Source organism: Strigops habroptila, chromosome 4, assembly GCF_004027225.2.
Source record: "Strigops habroptila isolate Jane chromosome 4, bStrHab1.2.pri, whole genome shotgun sequence".
In the NCBI taxonomy this organism is placed as follows: Eukaryota; Metazoa; Chordata; class Aves; order Psittaciformes; family Psittacidae; genus Strigops; species Strigops habroptila.
In genome coordinates this window covers 29,079,819-29,104,566 of record NC_046358.1, presented here as the reverse complement: position 1 = coordinate 29,104,566, position 24,748 = coordinate 29,079,819, and the positions used below count along the sequence as shown (strand labels likewise).

The following is a 24,748-nucleotide window of genomic DNA, read 5'->3' as shown; positions in this document are numbered from 1 at the left end:
ACAACAGCATACGAGACTGCAAATCTACTGGAACTGTATTTGCCCCAATCTGGATTGAAATGGGGCAACAAAACCCAGGTAACTTCAACTGCTGCTGTGCACTCAGTAGAGCAGCTGGGCTCACGCTTGCCAACAGGCAGCACAGATAGATAGTCCCTCACTGCTTAGTAACGTGGTGCTAAGTTCATGACTGCCAGAGAAATAAAATCTAAATACCCAGAAGAATTTTGTCTTTACATAATCAGGTTATCCTTGAACTTGCAAGAAGAAATATGAATCCCAGTGAAGCACAAAACTCCATAAGAATAACTTGTATTTAGCTGGGTAATAACTACAAGCCTCGATCACATCCAAAGAGACCCTTAAATCAGACTGAAAAGTTTAATAGTCCACTCTTACAAGAAGAAATAAGAAACTCCGGCAGAAAAGGAAAGAGAGTGAGAATTAACTGTACATTACTGGGTAGAAACATATACTATTTAGCTGTCAATTACTCTAAACTTATATGGACTTCAAATACTAAATTAAGACTGCTCTGTGACTTCTACTTCATGCTAGAACACATGGAAGACATTCTTGCAACCTGCTACCATGAGAAAAAGGGATATTAAATCTTCCATTCAAACTGGAAACACAATCACAAAAAAAAAGATGATTCTGAACATGAATAGAACAACAACAAATCCTCAATAGTTTGCTCAGTTTGCTCACATAAACTGGTAGCCAGTCACCCAGTAGAAGTGGCCAAACTAATGAAGTCTGATCAAGATTAGATAAACCTTGGTATGACAGATTTAAAGGTTTACGTGTAACATTTTCAATCATAAGCAAAAACTGCTCTATGTCTTGGCAGAAGACATGCCGGTTTTCCTCTCCCTTGTATTTTTTTTTAATAAACTGAACCTATAAAACATTCCAGGGTAGGAAAGATACATATTTTACTATTTTCTAATAAACTATTTTTACATTAAATAAAATCGGTATTACTAATCCTTCCTGCAAAATTGATGCCTTTATGTTTCAATTTTTATATATCCTTATGAGGTCAAATAAAAACAAGCCAGAAGAGCTGAGCTCTGGGAAAAGATTCAATTAAATTACTGGGATTCCTTGGAGATGTAAGCAAATTCAGTTACTTAAAGTTGATCATGTCCAAGATTGCACTGCCATGGAAAGAACATGACAAATTCAACAGATATCCTCATAGATCTAAAAAAACCAAACCAAAGCATAACCAAACATCACAAATCTGGGTGGAACTCTACCCATACCAGACACTGCCAAAAAGCCCACAGAGATATTGTATGAGAGAACCGGGCAGACTTAATGTCACACGTAAGAACTCCACATGTACTCCCTTCCCACTTGAATCTAAATATTGCCAGGATTTAGGAAGCATCCTTTTGTCTCTGCTATCAGTTAATTCTCTTATTTCCCTGACACGGCTATAGAGAATGATGCATGCTGTGTTGGTGGAAAACAGTCACTCTCTTCCAAGACTAATATTAGAAACAATCCTTGACCAGTTGTCACTGAATGCTATTGAAGTCTCTCATAAATTGTATTTACTGACTTTGAAACTCCTCTTGCCATAACAGAAAGTACATATCCAACCAAACCCAAGCTTAAACACCAGCAGACCAAAGCAAACATTGAGACATAGTTAATCCTAATACACCTACGGCATACAAACTGCCAATTCCCTCAACACACTGACCCTGCTTAGTCTATTAATGAATTTTCTAAGCTGAAGTGGCACTGCCACCTTAAGACACAAGGCCAGCATTACAATTTTCACTATACCAGACTAGTAAAAAAAAAATTAAATTAAATTCACTTTCTGACTTTTTTTTAATATATTTATGTAAGAAAAAATTAAAAATAAAACTGCATAAGAAATGCACTGTTTATCGTGTTATTACTATTTTTCTTCAAAGTTTAGTTAAGCAATTTAGCTTAGGTTGAGCATTTTAACATTCAGTAAAAGTCATCACTGGGAATCAACATTCTCCAATTCTACTCACAGCAACTGAAAAACTGCACAAAAAACTGCAGTACTTTTGTAACTCTTATCTTTCAGCAACAGTGATAATAATTCTAGCACGTAGCCACAGTTATTAGGACATTTACATTTGGAAAGACTTTTAAATACACATATCAAAAAATTTGATTGGGTGGCAGCACAGTTAGAATGTTAATTGAGGCTCAAGTCTTTTCAAACCTAGCACAAACTCTGAATAATTTAAAGCAGCCAAGCCATACTCTTATTTATCTACAAATGTGGTACTCCACCATGCCAAAAAATTCTTTAATATTTGACAAGATATGAATTAAATTTTAAAAAACTATTTCCACATTATTATACTGGAAAGAGTAATCTTACCTTTAGTAGAATATGCTTCAGCAATCATCCGTAGCCTGTACGGTGGCACTGCAGCTAGCTGCAAGTCATCAACTCCAACTCTGGCATATGTGTTCAGAGCCTCTTTGTAATCACCTTCCACATAGTTTAATTTGGCCATAATTAGGTTAGCTTCTTGTAGGAATTCTGGCTAGAAGGAAAAGGAATACAAAGGGGTTTTTTCATGATAGAACACACTTAATTCTTTCTGATAATTATTTGGTCTGTTTTCTGTATATATTCACTGTATAAACCCTCAGGACATTTCTCGTAACAGAGCAAACCAACAAAATTCTGTCTTCATGTAATATTTGGGAAGCTTGGGTAGTGGGTGAAACCACAAAATCTCACTCCACCAAGCTACTGAAAAGCCCTACCAGTCATTTTATATACTCACATATTTATTTACACATACATCATAAACACCTCTCAGTCAGAATCCAGCTTTTCTGGGTGACAAAACTGTTTAAAAGCAACCTATCATTACAACCCCTCCAATGAGATTTTCTAACTCCACAAGCACAGTGGAAAATAACACAGCATCAGAATTTCATTATATATGTTCCACAGCCCATATATTTAATTCACATGATTTCAAAATATCAGGGCAGAAGAAATGTCTTGAAAAAAAAGGATTTATGGCAGAATAAAGAAAGAAAAGGAAGAGAAATTAATACTCCCACAAATCATAGCAAAAGAAACATTACAGATTACTGTAAAACAAGGTTTGAGTTCACAAAAGATGGACATTGAGTACAGAAAGGATAAGCTGATGCAGCAGCTACAACAATACTTAAGTACAAGAAGGGCCAGAATGGCTAAGAACATCAAAACGTTATGGCAGAAAATGCTCTCAAGTATTAACCTCACTTTTTGCACCCACAAACATAACTTAAGGAACCTTTCCTGAGTATTTCAGACTACTACAGAAATCTGTGAAGTATTTTGCATTTTTTAACACTTCTATTTAATGCACTACAGAGAATAATATAGTTATATACTCCAATAAAAACTTCAACAAAACAGGTTCTAAGTACTCCACTTAAGCATCCACAAGTCAATAGCTATTTGCTTATTCTTCTACTAGAAAAAGATTTGGGAAATGTAGCTGAATAAAAGTCCACAAAGACACAAAGAGCCATGAAATAGCATAGTGCTGATGATCTTCTGGGAATAGCAATGATATTAAACACAAGCACTTTGCACATTTTTCTCCATGATCAGCAGAGTACTCCAATCAATTTCAGCTTTTTTAATACCTGCTCAGACTGACACATACCTTTAGGTTTCCCCTATCAAGTGCTGCCGTGAGATGTTTCCTGATCTCAGTCAGCTTTGGCCCGGGCCCCCGTGGACTACTACTCTGTTTAAGAGCATTTTCCTTCAAAAACAGTTCCAGTTTGGACTCCCCAAGAAGCAGCTCTGCCATGTCATCTGTAAATAAAAACAAACACATGAAATATTAGAAATACTTTTATTTTACTAACGTTTCAGTGGAAGCAGCCATTGCCTGAATTTTAAATACAAACTAAGCAAACCAAACACAGCATCAAGTATTCAGATTTAACACATCATCAAGAATTCAGATTTACCTCAGCATCAAGTATTCAGATTCAACACAAGACACAAGGCACTTTGTTTTACTTCTCAATTTATCTTTCAACTGCCTGATTCATTGTAGAATCAAGTCTCATGTGTTCTAAACTATAACGAATTAGAACATTAACCTGAAGTCAGTATTTTCCCCTTCCTCCTTAAAAGCAACACTTGACTCAAAAGCCTTACATAGCTTTCTGAACTTGACAAGATACACTTCTGATACTCACTTTATCAAAAAAAAAAAAAAAGGTGCGTTTTTCACAAAACACCTATTTTAGTTTCAAATATGAATACTGAATTCAAATATAGTTTCAAATATGAATATTGGATTCCTTTATACAACTAGTTTTAAGTTACATGTCCCTCACGATGTCTTTGATCACCATCTGTATCTTGGCTGTAAGAATGTAGACAGCACTTGGAGCTTGCTAAGGCTTAAGCCATCCCAAGTCTTCAGGATGAAAGTCCATTTCTCAACATTCTCCCTGTTTCTTAGGAGACTTACCAGCACTTCTCAGAAATGAAGGTAGAACATAACATCAGGCTGCCCAGTAAAGCTGCAGCTAGCATGTTTGCTGAAATTCAAGAAACTGGTCATCTTCTATCTTGCTCTTATCCAGGACCATGAAAATTATTTTACTGAAACTTGTCGAGTACTTCCTCTAGTGAGGAGAGATCTACAAACATCATCACCTTGCTGTCTGGGACTTGAAAAGACCAGGTCATGTCTTGCAAACAACATCAGAATAACCCCCAAAATAACCTAACAATAAATAAAATAGATTTTAAAAAGTGGAAAGGCAAAAAGCTAATAATCAGAAAAGTGCTCAGCACCCTATAACCTTTAGCACTGTGTCATTATGGGTTATGGAAATGGACAGAAAGAACAGGACATGCAGAAGTCAGTGTTACTTCCTCAGGAATTATAAATGCATCAGCATTATTTCACCTTTTAAGTACAGCAAATTTCAGTTTCATGTCAGTTGGACTAGTATATGACCCATGTACAACGCCATTATACAGTAAGCTATAAGGACCAGTTCTGTAATATGTCCTATCAAGTAGAAAGACAAAAACCTAGAAATTTTTTTTTCCTTAAAACCTTCAGCTAACTGCTGATTCTTTAACCACAATTTCTTCAACAGAGAGTTTAAGAGACCAGACAAATAGCAAAAGCATCAAGGGAATGGTTCTTTTTCCATTTATGCTTTTTATTTGGTATTCTGGGAAAGACAGCCATAGTAATCTGGGCATTTATTTGTTCTCAACTACCATTCACTCACATTTTACTGTTTAAACAGTGCTGCAGAAGGGAAAGATGTCAGCATCCAGATGAAGACAAGCCACGCCACAGCTGCAGCGTGGTTAATTTTCTGGCTTTCAGACCATAGTTGTCAAATTCATCAATCTCAAATGTGCAGTAACAGTTCCATTCCTTTGCCCATCAAAGTTTCTCCTGATACTTCAGCTAAATTCATCTCATCTCCAGGTCAGACAACACCAAATAATCTGAAGTATCACTTTCTACATACACTTTCTTCTTTTAAGAGCACCTTTATGCCTCTTCATACACATTTTGTTTTGCTTAAACCATCTTTAATTCTGCTCAATTTATCTTCACTACAACAATGCACTCTGGATACAGCTTTGATACATGCTAGCCAAAAAATGCTGGTTCCTTGAAAGATGTGGAAGGGGGGAGGGGCGAAAGTGCCTTCCTGGTGCACTGTTACTTTAGAGACATTTGAAAAAATAATGATACTTGGCATCTTTCAAATACTTTCAAATAAAAAAACTAAAGACATACAACTCCCAGTTAAAAAAAAAAAAAAATTACTACTACTCAATAATACAGCTAAAGTATAACAATGAAATCTTATTACCTACTAATTGCAAACCATACTCAGCATCTATTTTGTTAGTCTATTTTCTGCATGTTCTTTTCCTTCGAACAGAAATCTTAGCATAACTCGTAAAAATCAACAGCTTACACAGCTTCGGTTTTAAGCTGCAAACTAAAAAAGACATTAAACTGACCAAATCTCCTTCCTTACAACCTTATTTTAAATTCAACATTTCCTTAGCATAGCCACAGTATTATTATAAACAACTAGTAAAGTCAGATATTATAACCAACATTACCCTGCTCAAAGATAGCTTTAGCATAACACTCTGTAGGACTGCTCTTTCTGCAACTGTTCCATCTCTCTGGAAATCAGAGTGTAAACTGCATGCACAGAAAAGACAGATGGTTTTGTACACCGGTGCAAGGCGGGTTAGTCTTTGGTGTAAGCAGTTTAACATGTGCTTAGTGAAAGGGTCTCAGAGATCAGAGGCCTGCTCCAAACTCACAAAACTGTGCTTCAGAACATGTTCACAGGATGCAACTATTTGCCTTACAAAGAATAGGTCATGGAGAGGTGACCTTCAGCACAGGCATTTTACTAACAATATTTAAAAGACACCACATAATGTTCCAAATATCCAATTTTTGTTTATAGGACTGTTTAAAAAGGTGATTAAAAAAAAGAGTGGACCTTGAAAATAATACTTTGGGTCAGCATAGTAATGTCCTACTTTGGAGAATAAGAATGAAGATTCATTTTGCCAATTGTCATTTTAAAGCTAAGTGGTAACTTAGAAACAGGTTAAAATATGTCAAACTGCTTAAGTTTTAAGGGATGTGCAAGTTGATACTTCCTCCCTGATCTGTACTCATCAAAACCAAAGTATTTCATTTAACAAGTAACATTCCTCTTTCCTTTTATTCAGTTTAACACCTCACTGAGCAAACTTCATTTCCAAAGAAGGCTGAGGAAATACAAACGTCAAACATAGCAAGGAATCCAAATGACACTCTAAAAACAGTGCTTTGGTTCAGGAGCTGAAATATCATCAAGGCTGTCTGCAATGAGAAGAGTGAAGTCTATCATTGACATTCTTCAACACTTCAAATAGCAGAACTTCAAACATGCCAAAGAAAAACTATCACAAATGCCTTCCCTCTCATACGCATTCCTTTAAGCAGGTCTCAAAAATTCTTCTGGCCCGCATCCCTGCAACAAGCATTTCTTTAGTTAAATACAGTAGATGAAGAGACAGGTAAAAAACACTGTGCATGAGCTGCCAGATGTTTTGTTATATAAACTGCAAAATTGCCATAGAAGCATGTGAAACAACAAGTTTGGATGGTTACAACAGATTAGCACATATCTTGAAGAACAGGTTAGACACTAAAGAAGAAGAAAATAAACCCTTGCACTGTTAGGTGTGAAAATGCATTCCCTGAGGCATGAGGATTCTTAAAGTGCTGAAACTATCCCTATTACTAAAGGGGAAAATAACCATTTTGCTTGTTACCAAAAAACAGCACTGGCACATGCAAAAGCATAGTGTAGCCATACTCCCTTCCATGCTCCAGTTGCTCAACAGCTGCACCACAGAAAGAGGAAGACCAGCTCTAGAAGCTCCAACTCTCACCCATTTGGGTGTAGCCACAGCAGAACAAGACAGGCACAGATACAGGTCCAGCACTCTGCAGAAAGTTTGTAAGATTATTCCTCTCTTGGACACAGCAGAATTTCTCACGCTGGGAAAAGTGAGAGAAGAGAAACAAGCTGCTGCCTTTGGAAAATTTAATTTAGCCTCTCTCCCTCTCTCATCTTTCCCCTTCCATCCTAAGATAAGTTTCTTCTCTCTGATGATGACGTAAAAAAATATGATATTGACCCTGAAGACAGGACACAAGCAAGAGCAAAGGTGTAAGTTCATGCTGGCACATACTCTGAAACTATCCAGACATCTTGAGTTGAGAATCAAAGTAGTCTATAGCACCCGGATATTTTCTTCCCATCATTGATGCAAGTTAGAGAAGTGAATGATCTATATATACACTAGCTAGGGACAGCCACAGTGCAGCAACATGTATTACACATACTTTTCTTCAGAGAAAAGGTGGAGAAAACAACAGCCGTGACTTACAGATGTAATTAAGCATCAAAACAAAAGCTGTTCTAGGTGACCCATACAGCACAACTCACCCTTTCCCTGTACCATTGCTATATATCATGAGACAGCACTGTAAGAGAAAGAGTTACTGTCAGACTGACTTTCATCACAGAAGTGCTGCACTCACTCAGCTGCTGGTGACTAACACCAGAAGACAACAGGTCACAGAATGCAAACCATAAAAGTTACTAAAGCAGAATTTTCTCATTTACTGAGTCACTCATCTGCTAAGTAAGTTAGTTGTCGCAACAAATTGGCAACACTGGCAAAAAATTTTAAATCAAATTATGACCGTGAGAGTGCTTTATTGACAAAGCATTGGCTTGAGGCATGTCAACCATTCCGCGCCAGTGAGATCGAGCCTCAATGGTCCTTGTAACAACATTGCAATTACATGGACATTTCTGAAGAAGCCACTTATGAAACAATAGCTCTAGTGGAGTTTTTAATCAGGTTTAGCTATCCCTTAAGACATTCTGAAATAATATAAGTAATGTTTGAGAAGACATTGCTTATCTTTTTCTTCCAGCACAGTATGAGTAATCTAGATTATATCCTTCTATGAGACACTTTATAAAGACGTAATTAAACTGTGTAAAGTCTTTTAAGTACCTTGAAGTACTTTTTAGGTACTTTTCCTGTGATGGTTCAACATTCTTGGATAAAAACTAAAGCAAAACACTGAAGGTTATCGAGGCCACAACTACTATCTATGTGGTTTCTCAAGTGTTCCTAATATTAATGCCGTAAATGTAATATTTTTTTAAAGTGCCTGATAATTATGTATTTCAGTTGTATTTTTAACATCACAAGGAAATACTTGGAAAGGTACAATGCAAACACGCCTCTCAGAGATACCATAGTTGCTATCACCTCTGTGACAACAACTATCAACAACCCTGCTCTTGGTATTAAGGTTCCGGGCACAAGATGTTTCTCTACAATGAAACACCCCTGTCATACTGCTTTGCTACACTGGCAGGAATACACATGATCCTTTGCTAACAACAGTAGTTACATGTTATGGAGCCTCGACAGCTCAACATCTGAAGTGTAAAAGAGTGTGGGGAAAATCAGTGCTTTCTTCTTTACACGCCAAATGGCATAGATTAAAAGAGTTATTTTTAGTATTTCATTTCACTCTCTTCTAAATAACACAGCTGCAAGAAAAATGTGCAGAACTAGGATAAAATCTCCTGCCACTATGACTTAAGCAAAGAGGCTCAACCTCAGACTCAAGCCTGGAGGATCTTAATTTTAAGAGGAAGTATTTAGGTATATGAAATCTAGAGCAAACTAGCTACAGAATCAGAGGTGACTGGCCAAACAAACTTTAATCTTTCCTTGCAAGTGAGCAGATACAAATCTAGAAGCATGTTGTATCATTTCACCCACTCTCCACCAAAATCTTCAGTATTTCAGGAAATATATTTCTCACTCTTACAAAGCATAATTATCCAAATGCACTGGAGTCAAAAGATCATGGTTATCATTAGTTCCAAACAAAGATACTGCATGAGGTGAGATCAATTAGATGAAGTTGTGAGAACAGAAGATGCTACTGCTTCACCTGTTCTGTACTGGATTCCAGAGAGAGAAAGAAATAAAAGACTCGAGTCAAGTCAGAACTAAAAATACTAATTAAAAAATAATAAGGGAGGAAAGGGTCAAGGGGTAAAGAGGACAATTATGAGATTTCCAGTATCCCAATGGGACCAAAAGTTGATGTGCAGGATTCCAGCAAGTCGACTGCCTTTTAATCTCTGTTCTGGTGCTTCAAATTTTCCCAGAGAGAAATTAGCTTGGGAGTGAGAAAGGAAACTCCTCCTACTCAAACCCTAAAACTCTTATTCTCTCTAAAGGTAAAACTGAAGGCCCAGAGCACCTGAAGGGCTGCATGTTGCATCACTTTGAGAGGATTTTCCCTCAGACTTCTTAAAAGGTTGGACTATCGTTATGCCTAAATCTCAAAAACAAACTAAGGAGTTTCTATCCAGGAGTGGGATGCAGCAAGAAGGATCCCAAAGGGGTCAATTGCTCCATATAGTACTCAGGCAAAAACTTCAGAGTAAATCACAGAATCATAGGCTTGTTTAGGTTGGAAAAGACCTTTAAGAACATCAAGTCCAACCACTAACCTAGCACTGCCAGGTCTACCACTAAACCGTGTCCCTAAGGACCACATCTACACCTCTTTTAAATACCTCCAGGGATGGTGACTCCACCACTTCCCTGGGCAGCCTGTTCCAATGCTTGACTACCCTTTTGCTGAATATTTTTCTAATATCCAATCTAAACCTCCCCTCGTGCAACTTGAGGCCATTTCCTCTTGTCCTGTTGCTTGTTACTTGGGAGAACAGACCAACACCCACCTCGCTACAACCTCCTTTCAGGTAGTTGTAGAGAGCAATACGGTCTTCCCTGAGCCTCCTTTTCTCCAGACTAAAGAACCCCAGTTCCCTCAGCTGCTCCTCATAAGACTTGTTTCTGTAAAAACAGCTGAAGAAGAGAAAAATCTTAGAGCATTCCACAGATTTATTAAGAAGGCCATTTTGAAATGGCGCTTTCTTCCAGAGGAGAATCTGGAAAACCTGGATCCAGAGCTGATTTCATATTCATGGCAGAAACAGCATGAAACACGTGTTTTCTAATAGGGAACAAGTTGATCATACACTTAAAAAAAACATTTGCTTTGTTCATGATGCATGTAGCAGTCATTGGCGGTACCCGCCAGCAGAAGTCTTGGAGTACTCATTCAAGTAGCTCTGATGAGAAGTTACTTAAATGCTAAAAGTAATTTTTACATTTATACAAGGTTTACATTAAAGAAAAGAGAATCGGTATATGAATACACAGATGTCACTTATGATTTCACTACTGCCCACTAAGTAGCAAGAATTCACAGCATCATAGGATGACTGAGGTTGGAAGGGACCTCTGAAGATTGCCTAGTCCAACACCCTCGCTCCAAGCAAGATTAGAGCAGGTTGCCCATGATCTTGTCAGTCAGGTCTCCGGGGACAGTAGTATAGCAGCTAGAGAACATGTGCAGACCAACAGGCACTACTGGCAGAAAGGCTGCAGACTAATGCAGACAATAGCCATCTAACACCAGGAGGAGAAAAGTCAGCTGCTCAGAGAAACTTAATTCTATTTATTAATGCCTTTAGTTACACACAGTCATTCACTCCTCTGCCTCTTTTAAGTACACAAGGGGCATAGTACCCTTTTACTGCGCAGCTATGCAGTATCTAGGCAATTTTCCTACTTGACAGCCAAAACTTGCTTTGAAGAAAAATATTATAGGCTTCCCAGACTATTTATGCATATACAAACTTAATTCCAAAGTACCACCACTACAGAAATGTATTTAATTTATATATTAAGAACAGAAAACTGCAGCAACTAATTCAAATTGTGTTATTTTTATGTCTTTTTTTTTTTTTTTAATATTCACGCATCCAAATTTTGTGAAATTTTAAGACCATCACAACAGTAAATATTCAAGCCAGGAAAGCCAGGACAACCACAATGTATTGTCTAGATTATTGATAATTTTATGTTTGAATTAAACATAGCCCATTCAGTCAAATGCAACGCAAAACCAAGAAAGAATGTGGGTCATACCCAAGACTGGGAAGCATGAAGTGTGGGAAGCAGGATCGCCATCATCTTTGGGTGTCTAACTGGGAACAGTTCTAGTAACCACACTGATGGAGAATGATCAAAATTTAGCTTCTTTCCATTTATCTTTGTTTAGGTTACAAAGATAAAAGAGTGACTTGGAAAACAGAAAAAGCACACGCTGTGGTAGCAAGGAATTCTTTTTAATCTTGCTTGTTGACGTGATTTGTTTCTCAAAGGACAAACCAGCCTTCCTGCTGCTACTAACAATTAAAACCCCCCAACTAGAGACTATTTAGATGGAAGGCAAAACCAAACCATGCCATGAGAACCATGGCTCTTGTTCATGCTCTACCAAACAGCTGTACTGCAGTACAGTACAAATTTGACAGGTGCATTCCCTTCTCTTGAAGACAAAATGAGATTATAGTAAAGGATTACTGTTTATGCATACATGTTTTGCTTGGAATCATACCAGTCACACACACAGATCATCAGTGGGGTGAGAACTTGCAGAAACTCATGCAACATCTCTTGAAGCAACAGAGCAACTGATAATATCTCTGATCAGAGGAGCTCACTAATAACTACCATTATGCATCTACCACACTTTTGCTGACACCAGAGAAATGTCAGATTCAGCACTCCTCCTCCAGAGCCTGGAGTACAGATCAAATACTCTCCAATGATTAAAGGACTTGCTACCAACAAACGTAGAACTACTAGCCAGACATCCTCATGCCCTCCAATTAATCTCAACATCCTGCCACCTTGCTTTTTACAAGTTACTGTCTTCAGTCACTCTTTATCAGATCGACAATTAAGTCGTGTTCAGTGCAGAATAAAAACACAGGGAATTAAACCATCAAATTCTAAAATCTGATTATTTACAAGACAGATTTGAGGGGAAGGGGAATGGCCCAGATCTGGCATGGTTAAGGACCTTCTGCCCCCTTCTCTACTACCATGCAAATCAAACTCAAACAGAAGTGGTATCAATGATCCTGAGTTTATGCTGATGAACTCCTTTTCCTATAGAAAAGTTAATACTAACCTTTACCCCTTGAAGTTAGGTTAAAGGAACCTAGAGCAACTATAATACAGGCCGCATGACATCCTTCCCTCTAAATTGGAGAGACATCAATTTGATGGATGGACCACCCGGTGGATAAAGAATTGGATGGATGGTCACAATCAAAGAGTTGTGGTCAATGGCTGAATGTCCAATTGGAAACCAGTAACGACTGGTGTCCCTCAGGGATCGGTGTTGGGACCGGTCCTGTTCAACATCTTTGTCAGCAACATGGACAGTGGGATTGAGTGCGCCCTCAGCAAGTTTGCTGACAACACCAAGCTGTGTGATTGGTTGATACGCTGGAGGGAAGGGATGCCATCCAGAGGGACCTTGACACGCTTGTGAGGTGGGCCAATGCCACCCTCATGAAGTTCAACCAAGCCAAGTGCAAGGTCCTACACCTGGGTCAGGGCAATCCCAGGCACAGCTACAGGTTGGGTGGAAAAGTGATTCAGAGCAGCCCTGCAGAGAAGGACTTGGGGGTGTTGGCTGATGAGAAGCTTAACATGAGCTGGCTTCAGTGTGTACTCACAGCCCAGAAAGCCAACCATATGCTGGGCTGCATCAAAAGAAGTGTGACCAGCAGGTCGAAGGAGGTGATCCTGCCCCTCTACTCTGCTCTCATGAGACCCCACTTGTACAATTCTGGTGTCCTCAACATAAGAAGGACATGGAACTCTTGGAGCAAGTCCAGAGGAGGGCCACGAGGATGATAAGGGGGCTGGAGCACCTCCTGTATGAAGACAGGTTGACAGAGTTGGGGCTGTTCAGCCTGGAGAAGAGAAGGCTGCGTGGAGACCTCATAGCAGCCTTCCAGTATCTGAAGGGGTCTACAGGGATGCCAAAGAGAGACTCTTCATTTGGGACTTTAGAGGTAGGACAAGGGGTAACGGGTTCAAACTTAAACAGGGGAAGTTTAGGTTAGATATCAGGAAGAAGTTCTTTACTGTGAGGATGGCGAGGCACTGAACAGGTTGCCAAGGAAGTTGTGAGTGCTCCATCCCTGGCAGTGTTCAAGGCCAGGCTGGATGGAGTCTTGAGTGACATGGTTTAGTGTGTGGTGTCCCTGCCCATGGCAGGGGAGCTGGAACTAGATGATCTTAAGGTCCTTTCCAACTCTAACTATTCTATGACTCTATATACCAGTACTTATACACTGGTAAGTCAGACTACGATTTCTTCTTATAACTTTAAAACAAAGCCACAGAGTGCGGCTCACCCAACATTAATATGTGAGGTATCTAATTTCTAAAATAATTACATTCATAATATATGGAATTATCCTTATAAATGTAGGCAGCTATAAGCTCCAAATACCCAGAAGTACTTAGTTTATTGCACTCAGACTAATTACATGTTTTCCTCACAGTGGGAGAAGAAAGTTCATCTTGCCTTTACTTTTCACTGTGAACAGTGGCTGCTGCCACTGTTAATTTTCCACCAGCTGCTACACTCTTCATACCCCTGCGAGAGGCGTATCAGCTCAGTAAGCCTGCAGAAACTAACCTCAGTAAAAGGAGCACAGGGGTTTCTGCTGGCCGAGCGCAGTAAGTCCCACCTCTGGTGCTCATCAACACGAGAGGCCAGAACACGTAACCAGGAGGAACTGCATAGAGAAGGAACAGCGCAACTAAAGATAGGAAGAAACAGCTCCTCCACACCATAGCAGCAAGGTGTTAGACCAGCCTGGTTACTTCTGAAATCACACTAACTACGCTAGCATTTTCTCTTCCAGATGACAAGTCAGTTGGAACACAAACAACAGATCTACATCATCACTTACACTGTTGTAACACGCCTGGCTATCTAAAGAAAAAAAGCTGTCAGTCAAAAACAAGACAACACATCTTAGTACTGTCACAATCTTTGGCCTTCATTCAGAAAAATGTGTGTCCTTAGTAGCTTTTTCTGTAAATAAGATAGTGAACGCAGCAGAAGAAAACCAAAAAAGCTAACAAATGAAGTGAGAGCTTCATTTCCACAAAAGTGGAAATGCAAATGGCATGTCCCATCGCGGTCTGCAAACTTTTCTGGTAGAGATGTAGATCTCTTCAGAAAGCTTTGCGTATATAATTGCAATACAAGTTCCATGTACAAAAACCAAATTTGATAAACACCTAAGTAGGGCATGAGTCCCAAGAGGTTTAGAAATCCCCGGTTTACTAGAGGATAAGCTTTATCCATACATCTGAGGGCTTGTATTTCACAAGGAAGCAAAACAAATGAAAACTGGTAAGATGTTTCTATTTTTATGTCCTACTTTTATCCAGATATAGAAGCAGCATAGAAAGTGACAAATAAGAAACAGATACGTAAAATACTTCCTGATCCTTTGGTTTTCCTACTCTGCTCCCAACTCTTCTCTGCTTCCTTATTCTGTAATGCTAAATGTGAGGAAAGATATAATAGGAAACCATAGAAACAAGGTATTGAGAGGAAAGACAGTAAGAGAAAAGGTCACACACAAAACAACAACAAACAGAAACAGGATAGCAATGGTAGGACGAAATTCAACTCGTAAGAAAGCAGTGTGTTAAAAGGTTGATTTATGTCCATTAGCAAACTTGATACCTACAGGTAACGTTCTATTTTCAGGGCAATGTCACAACACTCTCGGTAGCATACAGATCCGCCAACTTCCGGGGCATACATTCTCCCTTGCTTTTGAAGTAATGCAGTATTTCACACTGGCTGAGGTTTCTACAGAACTACATCATTCTACCTCACTTGAACTATAAAATTCGCCTCCTCAGCCTGCTTTTCCAGACAGAGTTACCTCACTGAACTTGAGCAAGGTCACGTTCCGATTGCAGCAACAATGAATAGCCGGAAATACCTGTGGAAATTCATGGATCCTTTATTTTATCCATTCAACTTGCCACTGAACTGACCTAAGGTTTCCCCACTGCATTTCCAAAGGAAGGAAAGAAAACATTAGAGCACTGATGTCCTGAGAATGTTCGGAGCAGACACAACCTTCATACTGAAGTTCATTGCAATCACTTCCTTCAAGATGCTACTGTTTCATCAAAAATTCATGACAGACTTGCAATCAGCTTTGAAATGTGATTGCTAGCTTCCAAAATTATCATTCAAACACCACAAAATCCCAGGCACCCTAAGAATCCCAATTTGCAAAGCTCTGAGTGAAACTGTTGCAGAGAGGTTTCAAAACACGATCCTCACAAACCTGAACACTTCAATAAAATGTTATCTGCAAGATCAACGTGCTATGAAAAACTTACTGAAAAACAATCATCACTGGTACTTCATAGGCCTTATTTTGCAGTGTTTGAGAAAAGCAACTTTACAGATCTCTTAAATTTAAAAAAAAAAGCCTTTAATTAAAAAAAATAAAAATAATGGGGATTTCAAATATATGTGAACATTAACACTAAAGCATTGAGGTCATCACTAGCTATTTTGGGGACTGATACACTAAATTGTGATTTTAAGAGAAAATATCTCTCTTACGGCATGTTACATTTCATTCACGCAACTGTGGTTTTGATGCCAACCAAGTTTTCCAAGACAAAGTTGCACATGGTTCTCCTAAGGATTAAGGCCTGCCTTTAATAAAGCAGCCCATTCAGACTGGCTTAAAATATGAAAGAATCCAATAACCATTGCTTCCCAATTCTGGGTGCAGTTTAAAATACATTCTCATTAATTTCAGGTATCCGGCATTTACTATTTAACCTCTTCCAATAATCTGTGAACAAGTAATTCTGTACTTGGATCTTTTGTTAATTCTCATGACTGTGCTTCACCTCCATGCTTTTCATTTGCAATGTTAGACAAAATACAAGAAACAATCAATATTTCTTCAGATTATTTTCTTAGAAGAAACCTTTTTCAGTTAGTTAAACTAGTTGGGAACACTCAAAAAGTTTCACTAGCTAAAACTGCTTTAAGATTTTATTTCCAACAACTTGGGGTTTGTCTCAGTTCCATTTGAGAAGTGATAGTCGGGATGTGAACACTTGAGGATGGCACATTTCTTGCAACCAAACAGCCTACAGACTAGCCAAGGACCACATCTTCATGAACCTCAGAGCAGCACGGCGACTTCTGTGTGAGGTAAACAGCAAGGTGCTGGCAGTGGCAGCTGCAGGAGTGGCCCCTGTGGGAAGAGGGCAGGGGCTGCCCTGTCCCAGCCCAGCTGGCTCCAACAGACACAGCAGAACCCAGCTGAGCGCCTGAGCAAAGCTGACAGCACCTCTGGAAAAGCCTGCTTAAGGGCGGGCAGAAAATGCCACAGAGAGGAGGAGGGAACAAAACAAAAGGAGTGAGAAACAGCAGAGGGAACACCAAGGTCAGAGAAGGAGGTGGAGGAGGAGCAGATATCCACCACCGCAACTGTGGATGACCCAAGCTGGTGCAGGTGGATATGCTCTGAAGGAACCATGGCACATGGACAGCCTGTGCTAGAGCAGATTTTTAACCTGAAGAACTGCAGCCAGTGGGGAGCCCACGCCAGAGCAGAGGGAAGATGTGAGAAGGCAGGAGCGGCAGAAAGAAACCACCTCACGCTGACTGTAACCCCTTTGCCCCCCACACCATGCAGGGAAGGGTACAGGAGTCTGGAGCACTAGAGTGAGGTTAAGCCTGGGAAGGGGGGGAAGGAAAAGTGTTGCTTTCATGTCTGCCTGTTTCTTACTATCTGAATCTATTTTAATTGACAACAAATTAAATTAATTTTCCCCAAGTCAAGCCTGTTTTGCCCACAACAGTAATTAGTAAGTGGTCTCCCTATCTTTATCTGAAGCTACAAGTCATCTCATGCTATTTTCTTCCCCTGCCTCACTTAGGAAGGGGAGAGACAGAGCAGCAGGGTGGGCATTTGCTGTTAGCCAAGGCTAAGCCACCTGCACAAAACAGTTTTGACTCAATCTTTTATGGGAGCACTGATGAAGCAAGAGCTCAAACGGAGATTTGTGTTACATGACATGAATCTCATTACTGCTGCTGAGTCCTGGTTCTGAAGGCGAGAAATGTAAGACAAACTGGGTAAGTGCCTAACAATTCTGAGTTAAAGACCCTGATTTCATCCATCTATCCTCTGTGAAAAACAATGCAAGTCACAGTCTTGACACAGAGCACATATTCTCCACAATCCAAATTGTGACTATTACTTCCAGAATAGCAAACGCAGTGACCAATCCATTAACATTTCTCTTCCTTCTTTATCTTAAAACTCAGAAAGCTCACAAAGCCTTTCAAATGCAATCCATCAGATACAGAAATTGGTTCTAGTGTGTGTCATTTTTGTGCATCCAAAATCCTGCATAAACTGTCATTTATATTTTCTATTATTTATTATTATTATTTATATTGATCCACTGTCAGATTTTATACACACTCCTAATTCTATGAGGGAGCAGATAGGATCCATCAGCAGAACAAAATAGCATAAAAAATACAATAACGAAGTCCACTCAAAATACTGCACCTCTCAAGTGCTGCACTTCTCCGCAAGTATGTATTATTGCCTTATGCATCCACACAGACCTTCATCCTGGTGCTGTCATTGCCATTCCTTCCTCTATTTAATTTAGGTTGCAAGCTTCAAGGGATGGGAACTTGATAATAGGAAATACCATATCAATGCAAGACAGCCCAAATAATAATCCAGCCCATGAAAATTTCTATCAAGTTCCCCAACACCCATTTCCAAACAGGAGGTGTAATTAAGTCCGGGTAAAGTTACAGTCTATTCTTCCGCAATAGTGCAAGATTGAGGAGATTACAAGAAGGCTTCCCCAAAGGATTACTTCCCATCTGTGTTCCAAGAGCAATAAACCCTAGCAATGTTGATATCCCCACATAAAATGCTTCAAATTTAAGAGTCAGAGCCAATTCCCTGACACACCAATAAAAACTGAACTTTACTACAAAAGAAAGTGGTAAAGTTCTGAGTACTTTTTCTTCCATTAATTGCTTCAGATTAACTGACAACAGGGATACACACTGGAGCACCTTTCAGTTCATATCTCTCTTCACAGGAAGAACAGAGGCATTGCCTCTCCTGCATAGTCTCACTAGCTGATAACCTTGGCCTGCAACCTGTACACCAGGATCTAAAATACAAACTTATATATTGAGACGCTCTCAACAGGAGGGGCATGTATTTCATTAAATAGATTACTTTCTTCCTATGTTACTCTACTAAAAAAGAATTCCTTACAATCACTTAGCTTACTGACTGTTGATATTCTCAGTTAGCTAGAACTCGAAAGCCACAGACATCGATTTAATCGTTCCTGTGCTGTCAGAGACAAAAAATACTTTTACATGTTTTAAAGTTAGGAAATGCTTCAATAATTTGTATTTTGACTGGTAGAGAATCTAGAAAATACCATAACAGGAAAATCACTGAAATATAAAGTTGTTATAATCTTCTCTGATATGCTTCAGTTAGGTAAAAAGTACCCAGGTCAGAGAAATTTAAGTCAAACTGCCAATAACATCTGCCTACCTCTCCCTACCTGTCTGTAATACCTTAGAACATCTTAAAACTATGAAGGCAATGCTTCTCAACCAGATAGCCAAAAACCCATTTGCCTTTGCTTGAACTCATATCCGACTAGTTCATAGTCTATAACCGAATGAAGCATGTCCTTACACTAAACATAACGCTTTTTCACTTGCATTTATTTTTAGTTAGTGTAATACCAGTGTGTTTCAGGATCATCACCCGGTTGTTCTTAAGGCCAACACATGTAAGGTTGTCTACTACCCGTACATCTATTCTTAAATTTTAGCTCTTTAATTCAGACTTTTCCTCTTTCAATTGTATTTCTATACACCCGAATCATGCCATTTTCTTCCATACCTGAATGTGCAAAGCTATCACCACCTTCACAACATACTCCCAGTGATGCCAACCTGATACCTTATCCTCTCTCTGTGTTAACTTATCACCTCTGAATTCACCCCAAGTTCTGTCTCTGCACACTTCTTCTTCTCAGGTCCACCTCAAGCAGACGAGTGAGCCCAGAGAGGTAGATGCCATGCTCGTGTCTTTTCTCACACACAGGCACCCATGCCAAAGGGAACTTCCCTGCAGCTCCCCTGTTCATGAGGCACTTCCATACCTCAGAATGAAGCACTGCTTTCCACCTCCTTCAGGTAAACATGTAGAAGCTTGTGATACAAGAAATCGGAGACCAAGCAAACCATTCATAGTTTTTACATGGAAATAAATTAAGCTGCACTATATTACTGAGGTATGTTTTTAAGGAAAAGGGCAGAAGCCTTCACAGGACACACTGTGTACAGGCACCCCGGCTGCACACAGAAGATAGAAGGACATTTAGGGCTTTATGCATGCTGTCAGCATATATGCCTGCAAAACTGCAACGCTCACGATAACCCATCAGACTGCTCAGCAGTTCGGGACGTCAACCCACAGGGCCCCGCTGCCGTCGCAGCCGGACGCGGTCCCCCGATCTCCAGAGGGGTGCTCAGGCGGGGCTGCGCGCCCCAGCTCTCAGCCTGGGGGTCATTCCCGAGGTGCCCTCCCGGGTCAGGCCCTCGGCGGCGCCCGCCTCCCCGCCGCCCTCCACGGTGCTCCCGCTCTGCTCCGCGCCGACCCGCTCCCGCGACTCCAACGGCGCCCGCGTCCCACCTCCCCCACGGGCGACCCGCAGGCCTCTCCCGCCGGCCCGCCCGGCTGCACCTGCCGGGCCCGGGAGCCCCGCCGGCCGCCCCCGCGGGCCCTGCGCCGCGGCCTGCCGCCTTCCGCCCCGCGCCGCACCGTTAGCGATGAGCTTGGCCGAGAGCTGCTTGACGAGCTCGGGGATCCGCTCCCACTGGCACTCCGAGCGGCACCGCTCGATCTCCGTCTCCAGCCGCGAGCCTGCCTTCTTGGTGGCCATGGCAGGGCCGATGGGCCCCGGCGGGGGAAGGGGCCGGGGCGGCGGGAAGGGGGGAAGGGGAGGGGAGAGGGAGCGGGGAGAGGGCGGCGGCGGCACCGGGCGCCTGGGCGGCGGCGCGGCTGGAGCGGCGGAACTCGAGAGCTGCGGCCCGCGCCGCGCTGGCGGCCGCCCGGCGGGAATGGCGCCACCTGCGGGGCAGCGACGGGGCAGCGCGGGGCGGAGCCAGGCGGCGGGGGCGGGGCCCGGGATTGAGGGGTCCTGGGTCCCGCCGCCCGTCCGGCGGGGGGCCGGGGCGCGGCCCTGATACCGCAGGGTGGGGCGGTGAGAAAGGGAGGGTACGGAGGAGGCAGCCGAGTTATCAAAGGTGCCCGCTGGTAGCAGCACCGGTAGACGGGCAGAAACTGCTGCTCCTTAAAATGATTTGCCCAATGTCATCCAAATTCATCCAATCTCATTGTTGCACAGGCTAATGATGAACATTCACCATCACCCCCCCCTGCTATACTTCTCCACTTCCATAACGTGTAATACCAGATCAGTTCCTGCCTGTTAATAGTTGCCTCTTCCCCCACCTTGAAACCAATCATCCGCACTCAGTCTAAGGGTTTTTAATCCCTTTAATGGCATTCTCCTTTTTATCTTCTCTGTCCCCATACCTCACATCATACTTTCTCTATGGGCTCCTGTAGCTGATACACTCTGTCCCATCTTGTCCCATGGAAAGGTGACCCTTAGTGTGGCCCACCAGCTCAGTACTCGCTTGCTCCCTAGTTGAACAGCAGAGGGTAGAGCAATGCCAAAGATGAGCACCCTACATAAATTATGGCCTATGTTTTAAGAAAATAAACGCATTTCCAACAGTTGGGTGCAATAAAAATACTCAATAGCTGAAACAATTTCAATAAATACCATGTGCCTTTGTCAAATTCTACATCACACATGCGACATACTAGTGCCGCAAACTTACATACACCTCAGAAAACAACCTTTATGACTGACCTTCACTAGAAAATGTAACAAAGAGACCAAGATTGCATTGAAGAAAAAACAGATGCTGTCATTGCTCTTACATGCGTTGCACTCCTCTGGATCTAGCACATTTAATCTTCAGAAATGTCAAGATCACAGAAGTCAAATCTGGGCAAACATAACATTACCAGCCTGAGACAGCTCACTCATTCTTTTATAACTGTTCAGAACAATCTTACTCCCCAAACCCTGTTATTATGATCTTCAAACTCTTAGGGAACAGTAACATCACTAGGTACCTCTATGTGGTGTTATATAAACAGATCAGATAAATGTAAACATGACACGTCTATGGGCCCTGAAAGGGTTGCTGCCCACCTAAGAGAAATTCTAAACAATTTTCTAGTTAGTGTCTGTCACCTATGCTACTAGGAACAGCTGGTTTCTGAATTTTTGCTTGGTTTTTATCATCAGGTGAAAAAACAGAAAAAGGATGCATATTTTTAAAGACGGGAAATCAATCACTGCTATCAAATCATTAACTGTTCATGAACAGACCCAGGCTTGTGTGATGAGAACCTTGTCTGTGCGTTCCCCAGCTGTACCCTCAATGTAACAAACATCTACTTTATACAAACCTTGCTTTGCTTCTATCCGTAGGCCACCACAGCTATTGCAACTCTATGACAGGTGTCAAATGTCTTTCTCAGTGTTTCAACTGATTACTCTTCAATCTCAGTACTACTGAAAGTGTAATAGCATAAAATTCAGATACTGTAATCTACCTTCTTATCACGTTGCTGTTATAAGCATTTTCAGATTACAGTCCAACTGTAAACAAAGTATCCTTCAGATTTTAAAAAGTGAAATAGAAACAGAAGCAGAAGGTAACAGTGTTTAAGAGATACGGTGGAGTACTATAGGACTGGAAAGAAGATTTAATACTATAACAAAAGCAAAAGCAGAAATATGTGATAAAACATTTTTTGCTTACATGAGGTTTCAGAAGACCCAGAGAACATTAAACTGATAATAGCATGGTGTTTAAATGGAGAGATAAGACAATTAAATTAAAAATAAGGCAGGAAAGTAATGATAATTCAAAAGTTTTCATATCATAACTACTAGTTCTTTTACAAATAAGGTTATGAAAACTAAAATTTCAACTTCTGGAAAGATTTAATTTGCTTGTGAAGATTATTCATATTTATTCACAGCAATTTTAACACATTTTGTTAGCAATGATCACATCATTTCAGTAAAAGCTACTAGCAAAATAGTATTAAAATATTTACATAACAGTTCATCAGGCTTATTATCTCAACAGCTACTATTTATGAAGTGAGACATTTTTGCAAAATTAATTAGTATATTTTGAAATGCATTGGAACAATTAGGAAATCTGCTTTAACATTAATGAACCTACCTAAGACTGCTCTGAGATGATTCCATTGTAGATTACTGGTAATCAGTAACAATAATGGATCTGGAACGAATATCATAAAAGTGATGTAGAAAACAGGTCTGACCCTGCATATTCTGTCAAATGCCACTTATTTTTTCAAACTGAAGCAAAGTGTTGCTTTCTGGAAACCGCCTATTTCGCAAACTGTTGGCACAGACTGAAGCCCGCGTTCTCTTTGCTAGAAATAGTGTGCTATTTTCATTCACCTCACCTCTGGTGACGTGGCTAGCTAACTAGAAGATATGGAGAGATGCCTGGTTTCTGAAAAAGATGACAAAGTAACTAAAAGGCATTGGTCAACCATTTTGCCTTATGGTCTCTCTCCCACTCCAACCACCCCATACACAGAGCAATAAGAGAAACAAGGGATTGTTCAGTGCAAATTCGTGAGCTTGGTATGAAGAAACAGGAACTTTCAGTATACATCACTCTAATACTTTTAGTAACCTGAAAATAAACCCGAAAAAGCAGCTTGCTGCAAATACTCCATACAGAACTATGAGAAACAGAAGCGATGGCAGTTTAAACTGGTATAATGTAAAAGTTATGGAGAATATAAACTGACTTAAAGTAACATTTTAATTACTACGATATTAAAGATTGTGTTACAAGGACTCAGAAAAAAAAAATCGATTCAAAAAGTACTTGCATTTTTAAAGGTCACATATTCAAATAGAATGCTGGGAACTCACATGAGCAAAATAAGAAAAAAGGCAAGCAAATTTGTAAGATCACTGGGTTTTATTCTAAACTCAGTTTCTGGTTTTTGTTGGGCAAATACTATTCACTGCTGAAGTGGCAAAGAAGGAACCAAACCTCAGCTTTGCTCCAGCTTTCCGTTAATCTAGATAAATAAATTCATTAAAACCGTATTTTCATGACAGCTTTGCAGAAGTCAGCTCACTGGTACGGAGGCCCTTGTGAGAATCAGCTAGTCAAAGCTTAACACCCAGTTTCTGTCAAAGGCTGTCAGTGCTTAATGGCAACTGGTTTTGCACTATTTTCAGAAGTGTTTAATATGCAAATTTACCTACTACTTGGTTTTTAGCCTGGCACACTGACCAGCAGTTTGGGGTTTTTTCCAAGAACAGTTTGTCTGAAGCTGCTAATCAAAGTGTCAATTATTGAAACTAATTTTTTCCTCTGAGTTTTTTTAAGGTCAATATTAAAAAGAGGCTTTTCCTCGGCACAAATCCTTATTTCACCAATTTCTTATTTTTCAATTTCACAATATTTTATTGTCTATAAAGATGTCAAATGTATTCTATCACAAGTGGTCAGAGATGCAATTCAAATATTATTTGTATTTTAAATCAATCAATCAATCAATCACGTTCAACTCCTGCTACCATCTGCCATTTTCTCAAATGTGAAGTGCAAAAATTTTCAGGCCAAAATGCATCGAGGTGAGAAGTAATTTCTCTACAATTAAGAGCACAATTAATAAGCATTATGGAAGCAAAAAAAAAAAAATTACTGGGAACAAAGTCTTTTTCTTCAGTTAGCATAACTCAGTAAAATGAGGTAACTGCGGAGTTCTCCATTCCTACTGAAGCCAGTTCTCTCTCTGAAATTTAGAACAGACCATATTAAAATTGTTAGAGAAAATGATTTCACAGCCAAAACCAGGACACAGGGACATTTGGTTCCTTTTTGAGAGTACCAAAGTGCAATTTAAATGGAAATTAAGTGAAACTGAACAGCATCTGCAAAATCAACAGTTTGGC

At 40.2% G+C, this 24,748-nt stretch overlaps 1 protein-coding gene across 3 annotated transcripts in view; it reads right to left on the bottom strand.

Annotated features, from left to right (window-relative positions):
* The window catches only part of TTC7B (tetratricopeptide repeat domain 7B), a 141,507-nt gene extending 120,738 nt beyond the window's left edge, over positions 1-20,769 (bottom strand). The window contains exons 1-3 of one of the 3 annotated variants that reach the window (XM_030484706.2): positions 20,467-20,769; positions 3,681-3,835; positions 2,384-2,552 (exon numbers count right to left, since the gene is read on the bottom strand). In XM_030484706.2, coding sequence (XP_030340566.1) covers positions 2,384-2,552; positions 3,681-3,835; positions 20,467-20,587 — 445 coding nt within the window. In that variant the 5' untranslated portion in view covers positions 20,588-20,769. The remainder of the gene's footprint in view (positions 1-2,383; positions 2,553-3,680; positions 3,836-20,466) is intronic. The other 2 variants (XM_030484707.1, XM_030484708.1) reach the window with 2 other exon arrangements.
* Between the last annotated feature and the right edge of the window lie 3,979 nt (positions 20,770-24,748).